The following is an 11,284-nucleotide window of genomic DNA, read 5'->3' on the forward strand; positions in this document are numbered from 1 at the left end:
TGTGTGTGCATACCGTCAAATTGGATCTGACGGTACAGGAGGAGAGATTGCCCCTCCTTCTCCAGTAGAGCATCTAGTAGGTTCGAACCATGTGCCTTTGGGATTGCAGAGGTTATTTCTTAATGATCTAGTCAAGTCTAGAACCTGGAGGTTATTCCCTGCTTTGATCTTTTTTATTTCTCCCCTTTATGGTTTTTGTTTTGTTTTGTTTTGTTTTTTTAGTGAAAGTTTACACAGTAAATTAGGTACCTGCTAGACCATTTTAATGCTGATAGTTCTGCAACAATAGTTGTCTTTTTTTTCTTCTTCCAGGGTCGCTATGAGTCGAAAACGACTCGATGGCACATAACAACAACAACAACAGTAGTTTTCCTTTTTTACATATGTGATTCTGATTGAGTCTGCGTCAGTTTGATACTAGAGGAGAAGCTGATGGGTGCAGGCTGGTTAAATTGAATGCTCTAAGAGTTTAAAGACTAAGAAGTACCTGATCCACAGCATGGTATTTTGAATTACTTGCTATGCATCTGAAAGTTGAACACTGAATAGAGATGATAGAAGAATTATTGATGGCTTTGAGGAGTACTGAATAGCCTGTGAACTGTCAAAAGAACAAACAAGTCTGTCTAGAAGGAAGTGCAACCAGAGCACTCCTTAGAAACAAGGATGGTGAAGCTTCATCTCACATACTTTGGTGAGTGTGTTGTCCTTGGGAAAGGACATCATGCTGAGAAAAGTAAGGAGACAGAGGAAAGAGAGAGACCCCAACAAGATGGTACAGGATTCGGCAAGGTTCAGATCTGTTTTTCACAGGGTCACTGTGTGTCTTAGTTGACATGGTGACGCCTAACAGTAACAACAGTGGGAGCTTTGGTGGCTTAGTCACAAGAAGTTGCACTGCCAACCCAAAGGCATAAGATTGAATCACCAGCTGCTCCGTGGGAGAGAGATGGACAGCCTCCTCGTGTGCGGTGTATAGGCTCTGAGAACTCATTTGCTATGAGTTGATTCCAACTTGACATAGTAAACAACCTTGAATATAAGGAGCCCTGATGGTGCAGTGGATTAAGTGTTTGGCTGTTGACCAGAGAGCTGGCTGTATGAGTTCACCAGCTGCTTTGTGAGAGGATGAGGAGTCCCCTTTTGTAAAGACTTAGAGCTTTGGAAAGCCTAAGAGACAGGCACAGACAATAGGCATAACTGTGTCCTATAGGGTTACGGGGAGTCAGAATGGACTACAGGAATTGGATATGGTTTTGGTTTGTTACATATAATTCCCAAACTGAGATCTGGTTTGTTGTCATTGTTAACACGTTTCCGCAAATGTGTTTCTAAGCACGGTTGTCAATTTTAAAAGTGTGGCAACGTGTTAAGTGCTGTCAAATCATTTATCCCTGTGAACATCAGATCTGAACCCTGAACCCTGGCCTATCCTGCGCCCTCCTCCTCATTGGTAATGTACTTGAGTCCATTGTTATGACTGTGCCAGTCCATCTCCTTGAGGGTTGTTACTAGGTGCCATCAAGTCACTACTAGTCATAGAGACTCTGAACAGCAGCTTTGAACCTTGCCTATCCTGCCCCATCATCATGATCTCTGATATGCTTGAGCCCTTTGCTGTAGTCATTGTGTCAATCCGTCGTCCTGTTAGTCTTCCTCTTTCTGACCCTCCACCTTTACCAACATGATACCCTTTTTCCAAGAACTGGCTCTGACAACATGTCCAAAATACATGAGTTTTACTATCATTCCTTCTAAGGAGCACCCTGTTTGCATTCCCTCCAGGATAGACTTGTTTGTTCTTTTGGCAATCTGTGGAATATTTAATACTGGTTTGGACCTGGTAATTGTCATTGCAATTCTTTCTTTACTTTCCCCTCAGTGTCTCGTCTGCATTGTGAGAGTGAATCATTCAAGATGGACCTCATCCTAGATGTAAACATTCAGATTTACCCTGTAGACTTAGGTAAGTGCAGACATAGAATAGTAGCAAGGGGCTTTTTGTGTTTTTTCAGCCATCTTCACCCTCAGTTTTCTCCTTCTTCTCAGGTGACAAATTCCGACTGGTTATAGCGAGCACTCTGTATGAAGATGGTACACTAGATGATGGTGAATACAACCCCACAGATGACCGCCCTTCCAGGTGAGCATGCAGCAGGGAATGCTTCAAGTACACTCTGAAGATACATAGATAGATGGTATATGCAGATGCAGACTTTTTTTTACATTTATTCTCGGAATAAATTATTAGCAGGCTCTCAATAACCTTAAGGGTTGCACTTAGCAAATTCAGACTCCCAAGTATTTATCAAGAGGCATGATTACATACTTAAGAGTTGTGTACCTCTTTGAAGGCTGAGGGAGTGACTAAGTGGCTTAGACTATGTGGACCTTGTATTTTGGTAATGAACTTGATGTATGGAAACACTTTGGAGCTCTACCCACTGAGTTCATATCATATATCTTTTCTCTGCAGAATAATTTTAACCCCTTTCAGCTTCAGTTTTCTTTGCAGTAAAATAAGAGATGGTTTTAACCTAGCTCATAAGTTTGCTTTCTGGATTTAATTACACTGTATTTGTAAAGAGCCTATTTTCAAAGTCCTGGCACTTGGTTACTAGTTGTCATTTTAGAGCTCTCTTGTTGATTATTATTGAGAATAACTGCTGCTGTTACTCAACAGGGCTGACCAGTTTGAGTATGTAATGTACGGGAAAGTGTACAGGATCGAGGGAGATGAGACGTCTACTGAAGCAGCAACACGTCTGTAAGTTCAGTGGGCTTGTGAAAATCCACTTTCTCTCTTTCCTGTTCTGAGAATGGGGGCCGTGTTTTTGTGTCCTGTGTTGAGTCCCTCTTCCGCAAGTACTTTAGACTTAATTAGGACCTAGGACAAAAGTGTTGTGAGAACAGTTTCCTGTCTGCCATTTCTAGTCTGAAGTACTCACTTTGCTCTTTGTCAGCACTTGGGGCCTAGTAGTCTGAATAAGGAATTGCTAATCATGCTCTACAGAAAGAGAGTTGCTTCCCCAGGAACTACCTGCAGCATCAAGTGACTAAACTGCTGGCCTTTGTGTGTGCATATGTTTTGCTGCTCTGCAACCCAATCCCCAGGTCTTCGGTTTCCCTGCCCAACTCTTTTTTTTTCCTTTTCTTTAAAATCTTATTAAAACAATATGTGCCCATTGTGAGATTCAAAAAGCACAGAAAAGTAATGTGAAGAAGGGAAAAGAGTTACCTATAATTCCATACACAGAGGGAGCCTTTTATGTACACATTTGGAATTCTTCTGGGTTTTTTCCTCTATATGATTTTTTTCCCCTTAGAGGTTATTATTTATTACAATGCTCTTTTTCTCTTTAATAATGCTGTGTAAAAACATTTCCACGTGTAAATTTAAGATACTGAGCATATTAATATTTATATAATGCATAGCAGTCCAGAAGATGAATGTATCTTTTTTTAAAAACTATCCCATTTTAAGAATTTATCCCATTTTAAGAATGTTGAGAATAAGACAGCAGAACATGCACCAGTCTAACAGTTTCTGTACATGTATTCTGTGACAGCGGTGACATTCTTCCTGTTGTGCAGCTGTTCTTACTCTCCTTTTCCTACTTGCTGCTCTCTTCCCCGTTGACATAAACTCTTATCTCAAAACCACTGCCAGTGATTCGATTCTGGCTCTTTTTTTTTTTTTAAAAAAAAATACCATTTGGTTTCTTTTTTTTTTTAAATTTTATTTTTATTTTTATTTTTATTTTGTGTGCGTGTACCGTCAAATCAGATCTGACTGGTACAGGAGGATATTGCGCCTCCTTCTCCGGCAGAGCATCTGGTGGATTCGAACCGTGTTCCTCTGGGAGTGGATTCTGGCTCTTAGGAACAGTAAGTTTTCCAAAGCTGTCAGTCTTTACAGAAGCAGACTACCTCATCTTTTTTCCCCTGAAGAATGGCTGGTAGATTTGAATTGCTGACCTTTTGGTTAACAGTGGATCAGTTTAATCACTGTGCTACCAGGACTTCTTTTGCATACACTAGTATGCTAGTATACTGCCCCCTAGTTTCTTTATCTGATCTTTGAGCTGCTCTTGTTCAGTTAATCCTAAATGGATATATTTTCACTCATTTAACCATTTTCACCATTTTGAGTGTGTATATGTTTTCCACCATTGCCGATAAAAAGAATACTTTTTTTGCATGTATCAGTGCATTGATCTCTTGGTTTGGATTTTGGTTCTTAATGACAAAACTCAAGAAGAGTGTTTCTTTCTTTGACTGGGATGGAGAGCCACTGAGTAGTGGCTGCTTCCGAGCTCAGACTCATGGGACTGGGGACGTTTTGTTTCAGCTCTGCCTACGTATCCTATGGGGGCCTGCTCATGAGGCTGCAAGGTGATGCCAACAACCTGCATGGATTTGAGGTAGATTCGAGAGTGTACCTGCTGATGAAGAAACTGGCCTTCTGAACCATCTGGAAAGCCAACTTCGCTGTTTAATGACTCAGTTCATGGACATTTCTGCTGAAACTCCCATCTAACTTGTCCCATTGAGGGCGTCACCATCCAGACAATGTCCTTCAAGCCTGGGAAGCATTGACTGTTCTCTTGAAAGGAAAGGCTGCCTCTCCGTCCACCTCTGGTGCACCTTCCATGGTCTGAACTCTGGAAACGGATTTGCCTTTGGAATACCTGTGGGGGTGGTGTGGGGGGTCCTTAAAATGAATTACAAGTTATTTTGTGTATATGATTTTTAAATTAAATTTTAGTTTTTCAGACTTTCCTTTTTAAAAAGATTTTTTTTCCTATTCACTTTAAAATCCTTTTCCCCCCCATTTGTATATGGTATGTTTCTGATTCACAGCTTGATGACCACATGTAGGATCTACCCCAGTCTTTAGAGTCTGAATTCAGAGTTCCCCCAGTCTTCTGGTTGACTAATCCTAACATTTATCCTCCAATGTGACATTCTTTCAGGGAGTGAGAATGTTTTGCTTTTTTGGCTTCTGAGGGCATCCCAGGCCCGGAAGATACCACCCATTTGGCATAGAATTTTGAATTGGCAAAGGGCCCCGCTCATGTCCTTCCAATACTTTCAGTCTCTTAGGAAATCAGTTCACATTGACTTGAATGAGTCACTTTCATAGCCTGAGTGTTCATGATTTTTATGGAATTATTGGGTGGAGCCTTGAGACACAAGGCATGAGCACAGTAGTCTAAAGAGAGTAGGAGAGCACTTGGGAAATGGAAATAGGTGGAAGAGCTCGCTGCTCTGTATTCTGGTGGTGACCTGGGAGAGAGGGTAAGTGATGGTGGCTCTTCCCAGTGACACTGAGCAGGGAGCTGCTGCAGAGACCAGTGAGGTGGACAGGGCAGCAATACCAATGAGATTTGTAGGCCTGTGCCAGTGCCTGGACAATGCAGCTGCTTGAATGCAGTCACTAACCTATAAGTGGAGGAAGAGAAAAATTGAAATGGAGATGCTCACAAGGACTCTAGCATATGAACTCTTCAGCCCAGAGTTCATGTCTGAGCATGTAGAGGAGACTCATCTGGGAAATTCTGGATACCAATCCTGAAAGATTCTTTGGGAACCTGTATTAAACAGCCATCTCTTTTGATCTGGTTTTGTCATGGGAGCTGGCCCCCTGCTAGGCATACCTGAGGTGTTGCCTTTCCCCATCATTTTCAGGTCTTTAACAGAGGTGTTAGAAATTGTACTTGGGAAAATGGGTTGAAAATGTATGGGCTCTGCAGGGGCCAGAAAGGTATTTCTTATCAACTCACCGTACTGAGGGAAAGAGAGCTGGAGGGGGAAGGCAAGGGCGTGGGGTAAATTTTTTGTGAATCCTAGACATGAATCAGATTGTAGCTGTTTCTTTTGGTTTTGTTTTGGGTTTTTTTTTACTATTTTTTTGTGTTTGTTTTTTTGGGTTTTTTTATGGGGGATATTTGATGGAGTTAGAGTGACAGAACTTAACTTTTAAGGTAATAGTGTATGGGTTAGAGCAGCATGTCCTGGTGCCCTGAGATAGCAGGAAAAGGATTGCCATAAATTCAATAGGGATAGGAATGCTATAAAAGCTTTATGTCTTATGTTAAAAAGGGAAGGAATCAGAAGAAAGTTAAGAGTCTTAATGGTGACAGATAAGTTCACCTTGGAGAAGTCAAGTAGTTCTTTCTATTTGCCCTGATCTGGGGAAAATCAAATGCCAGTATTATTGTTGGGTGCTGTGGAGGGCACTATGACTCATTAACAACCCTGTGGTCAACAGATGGGAACCTGACTCCTGTACCATTGTCACCATCTCTAACAGGCTCTTATTGTTAGAGCCACTGTGTGTGTCCGTCCATCTTGTTGAAGGACTTCTTTCTCTGATGCTCCACCTATGTTGTGGCTGTTACATCCCAAATAATTGAACCAGTTAATAGCTGACTCTCAAGTGCCTTTCCAGAGGCTGTAGGTTACAAGGAAGGAGATTGCCCATCTTTTTCTTGCAGAGAAGTTGGCAGAGTCAAACTGTGACATTAGGGTTGGCAGTGGAACTTCTTACAGAGCCCCCTAGGTCTGTGTATGGTTTTGCCAGTAGGGCTGCCTATAACTTCCTGGGCGGCGTGCTTCTTGCTCTATCCTTGCCTTTCAGCCAGCTGGTGATGCCTCTCTCTCTGGTTCCTGTGGCATGCCTTGGCCTGGTTGCAGGCTCTTCGTGTGCTATAAAGTGGTTTGATGGTTAAATTTAACGTCAGTATTGGCAGCAAGTTGAAATTTCAATTTCCTATTCCCTTAGCTGCATTCTGGTTTAGTAGTGTGGATGAACTAATTTTCTCCTGTGCTAAAACGGACAGATTTGGACAGCCCTTATGAGCTTTGTGCATTTGTTGATGCCTTCTCCATGGTAACTTCTGTCCACGAAGGGACACAATGGACACCTGGAGATATCTAACTTTGTTACTCCTGCCAATAGCTTTGGTTTTTCACCCAGAACATTATTAATATATTTATTCCCTAGGAAAGTAGAAATCCTTTACAATAGATGGAATCATTAAAAGACAAATGGGATGGGGTGCATCAGTGTGGAGTAAAGACTGCAGAGTGAGTCAGACTAGGGTTTTTCTGACTATAGGCTTTGTTAACAATTGGGTACTTAACCTGACTTCTTTGTGCCTCAGTTTCATTATCTGTAAAGTAGAGATAATATCTACCTTATAGAATAACTTTAAGAAAGGTAATAATATACACTCAATTCTAGGCACACTGGCTTCCAGATTATTTGTAATATCAGTGGTGATCTTTTGGCATCACTGATGCCTTTAGGTATTTTGGTTTCTGACTTAATATGGTAACAGCTTTCTTCTTGTGTGACTGGTGGGTGGAGAGAATTCCGTTTTTCTACACATCTCGTAAGAGGTAGCAGGGTGACCTTTGCAATGGAATTTTTGCTTTTTGCACTATAAATCTTCTGAGTACCAAGACAGCATCAGCATTTCATTGCAGAGTCCAGGAGCCTGCCTTAGGCTTCACTTTCTAAAGATTCTAGCAGCATTTATGGTGGTCACAGGGGATCTCTTTTTAGATACTGTGACGTTCTGGGAGTTGGGATATAAGCCTTCAGTTTGCCTTGTGTTTCCTCCTGCTGCGACCCCAAGAAGACCAAGTTCTCCTACTTCCTGCACTTCCCCTCGGCCTCCACAGGAGGGAGGCAGGAACCCGTGCCTGGTGAAGCCGCCTGCTGCGTGGCTGAAGCTTCAGCTGTTTGCTCAGCTGTTGCTTCCAGGTCTTTGCTTGACTGAGCTGTCTGCACCACCTTACCTGGGGTGTGAAGCGCTCCAGTGCTTCCTGTTAGATTTTATGGTGTTCATGGGGGGCGGAATCTATGTCCTCTTCCAGAAGAACATCTTTCCCTGTTTTCCAGTTACCTTTTGGTTACCCTCCTTTTTAAACACAGTTTTGTCTATCAAGGACAGTTTTTCTGAGAGATGACTTCCCATTCATTCCTCCAGAACAAGTGTCAGACAGTTCCACAGAGAATGGCATTATTAAAGGCAGAGACCTTATGTTTGAAGCAAATGAAAGACCCTATTTTCATGCTTAAGATTTGGCCTTTGGCCCAGTTCAGAGACCACCTTCAGCTTTTGCAGAATTTGCATAGGCAAAACAGATCATACAGAGAATTACTAAGTTGTAAACAGGTACAGAAAACGGACCAAAGATAATTAGCTGCTCTGATGAATATTATTGATTGTTTAAAAAAATAACTTCTCAAATTTGATAATATACAATGGAAAAGGACCCCGCTTTTTTTTTATCTTGGTATCTCCTCCTTTATCAGGACTTTAGGTTTCAGATAAAAGCAGGAGATCTGGTAGAAATGTAGTTGTCTGCCTTCCAGGGCCTCCCTCTGGGTAAGGAAGTTGTACAGAAGAGAAAATGCTGATCCAGATGGACATTGGAAGTACCTCAGTACCTTATCCATCCTGGGACAGACTCTGGAAGTAAGGGTGGGTGGGATCGGCCTGGGGTGTGGTAGCAGAGTGGTGAAGAAGCTGGGGATGGAGCTGGACCATTCTGGTGGGTGATGTGAGTGAGGGAGAGACAAGGGGGTGCTGTCCCGTAGGAGAATAGACAGGGGAAGGAGGATAGCCAGGCCAGAGGTTGGGTGGCAAGGAGCCTGTGTCTGAAGGTCCGGGGGGAATGTTTGAAGCATTTAGGGCCCCAGGTAAAGGCCCAGAAAAAAGTCCATGAGTTCCATTCAGGGGTCGATGTGTCCTGTTCAGGTGTCCCAGGACTTGATCCAGCCTGGAAGTTTGGTTCAGCAGAACAGGAATCTTGGCTCTGAAGCCCTGCAGTCTGTTCAGAAATCCAGAGCCAGTAGTTCTGGCGGAAACACTGATGTTTCCCTCCAACAGTCCAGAAGTCCTGTTTGGGAGCTTGTTCAGTATGAGGAATAGAGGAGGACTGCTTGGGACAGCTGCGGTGGGCAGGGCCCGCCTGGCACAGAGAGTGGGCCCAACTACGAGCAGCAGGAAACGCACCTTTCCTCGGAGCAGTTGCTGGAAGTTCAAGAAGATGGCATGGGGGTCCTTGTGAGCTGTGGTCCTGCCCTGTGGAGGAAACTGAGGGCAGAGGATGGGCCTGAGGCCAGAGACTTGGGCCAGATAGCGAGCCTCCCTTATCTTTGTGGGGATGATCAGGGGACTGGTACATAGGCTTTATTGCTGGGTGAACATTTCTTGGTAGCTCAGCTCTTCTTCCCCCTTTCCTTTTATGACTTCTGAGGCTACTAAACAGAGAAGAGGGGTAGTTTCTACAGATTCTTTGACAAGGGACTTACCTGGGTTCCAAGCAGGCCCTGCAGGGCTCCAAGGAGGAGGCGGACCTGTCCAGAAAGCTGCCCTAGTAGGGATGAGAACAGGTGGGTCCCAGTTGTCCCCGAGCTGCCATTGCTCCCTCCAACAGAAGGGTTACCGCTCCCAGAACGTCCTGTGCCTTGGTCTGCTCCTGGGAGAGAGGAAAGAGAAGTGGACTGCTCTTCAAAGGGCAAGCTACAGCGGGTGGAGAGCTGGACAAGTAGCCAGCAGGATGAATCATAGGAGCTGAAAATTGGATAGGACCAAGGTCCCACCCAGTGCAGGAATTCCTTCAGTCTCTGGACAGTTGGTCATCAGCCTCTGCTTGAATAACTCCAGTGTCCAGTAACCCGGCCTGGTGCTACACTTAGTTCTCAAAAAAGTTCTTTCCCCCCTGCTTATAATACGCTGAGATCTGTCCTATCGTTTCACCTTTGGCTTCTGGCACTGCAGATAGGTTATTTCTGTGACAAAACCTTAGAATTGTGCAGTTTTTAGATTGATAAGGAATCCTGAGATGCTCCAGTGTCTTCAAGCTTAATATATAAATGAGTGTCTCGCGTAAGGATCATGAAGATGGTGGGTAGGGACTTGATAATGAATGAGACAGTTGAGATTACAAAGGGTCCATGGGAATCCGGGGGGGAGGGGAAAGTTGAGGGAATAGAAGGGAATTCTAGGGATTTTGGAATAGGATTCCTGGGTGGGGTAAAGTGTTAATGTGCCTGGCTGTTGACTGAGGGATTAGAGGTTCAGGTCCACCTAGAAGTACCTCAGAAGGAAGGCCTGGTGATCTAATGGAAAATCAGCCACTGAAACCTTAGGGAGCACAGGTGTACTTTGACACTCATGGTGTGGCAGTAACTCAGAATAAAATAAAACAGCAATCGGTTGGTTACTGATGGAGGGTATAAGAGGTGACCTACCAGAGAGCTTCAGGAATCCACAGTCTTAAGCACCCCCTGCTGCACCACAGAAATCAAAACTCAAAGCATTTACATTGAGTTGATTTTGATTTCTGGTGACATATTGCAGAGTAGAACTACGTTTTATTTTAAGACTGACATCTTTTGGAAGCAAATAGCAGGCTTTTCTTTGAAGATACCTCTGTTTGTTATGTGCCATCGAGTTGGAACTTACTCATAGCTGACCTTCCTGTGGGTTTTCAGAAGGTGTAAATTGCCCATCTTTCTCCTGAGGAGTGGATTAAAACTCTGATGTCTTGGATTATTATCCACAACTCCTTACCCTCTAGGCCACCAGAGGTCCCTTCTGTTGTTGTTATGTGGCATCAAGTTGCCTGTGACTCATAGCGACCCTATGTGCTTTAGCTCTGAACTCTTCTCTGTCCTGAGCCAGTCTCACTGACTACACCACACCTACCCCCATTGCCCCAGTCACTGTGTCAATCCATCTCATCCGGGGTCTTCCTCTCCTACGCTGTCCCTCCACCCTTCTGAGCATGATGTCCTTCTCCAAGGATTGGTCCCTCCTGACCGTGTACCCAGAGCATGTGAGATGGAGCTTCAAAATCCTATCCTCCAAGGAGAAACTTGGTTTCGCCCTCTCTAAGACAGAGTTCCCTTCTGGGTGGGTTTAACTCACCAGCATTTTGGTGAACAGTGGAGTGCTTATTCATTTGCATCAACACCCAGACAATTTTATTGTACTCTGCTGTATCCCAAGACTACCACTTTTACTTTTCTCCAAGCTAATCAGAGATAGGACACATCCCTGGCATATACCCTTCCTTATTTCGAACATACAGTGTTTCCTAGCTCTGTTCCGATGACTGCCTCCTAGTCCAAGTATAGGCTTTGCATAAACACAAGTGTTCTGGGATTCCCATTCTTCTCAGAGTCAGCCACAGTTTGTTGTGATCCACACAGTCAAATGCCTTTGCATAGTCAATGAAACACAGATAGACATTCCTCTAG

The 11,284-nt window shown here is 43.7% G+C and overlaps 2 protein-coding genes across 3 annotated transcripts in view; one reads left to right on the top strand and one right to left on the bottom strand.

Annotated features, from left to right (window-relative positions):
• Positions 1-4,519, top strand: part of POLR2H (polymerase (RNA) II (DNA directed) polypeptide H) — a 6,593-nt gene extending 2,074 nt beyond the window's left edge. Inside the window, exons 2-5 of one of the 2 annotated variants that reach the window (XM_006884082.1) lie at positions 1,883-1,966; positions 2,050-2,143; positions 2,684-2,767; positions 4,352-4,519. In XM_006884082.1, coding sequence (XP_006884144.1) covers positions 1,883-1,966; positions 2,050-2,143; positions 2,684-2,767; positions 4,352-4,469 — 380 coding nt within the window. In that variant the 3' untranslated portion in view covers positions 4,470-4,519. The remainder of the gene's footprint in view (positions 1-1,882; positions 1,967-2,049; positions 2,144-2,683; positions 2,768-4,351) is intronic. The other variant, XM_006884083.1, reaches the window with a different exon arrangement.
• Positions 4,520-8,465: 3,946 nt separating this feature from the next.
• Positions 8,466-11,284, bottom strand: part of THPO (thrombopoietin) — a 15,488-nt gene continuing 12,669 nt past the window's right edge. The window contains 3 exon segments of the mRNA XM_006884161.1: positions 8,466-9,113; positions 9,332-9,408; positions 9,411-9,498. Of these exon segments, the coding sequence (XP_006884223.1) occupies positions 8,466-9,113; positions 9,332-9,408; positions 9,411-9,498 (813 nt within the window).

This window comes from Elephantulus edwardii, unplaced genomic scaffold, assembly GCF_000299155.1.
Source record: "Elephantulus edwardii isolate Elephantulus edwardi_28Jun2011 unplaced genomic scaffold, EleEdw1.0 scaffold00031, whole genome shotgun sequence".
Taxonomy (NCBI): Eukaryota; Metazoa; Chordata; class Mammalia; order Macroscelidea; family Macroscelididae; genus Elephantulus; species Elephantulus edwardii.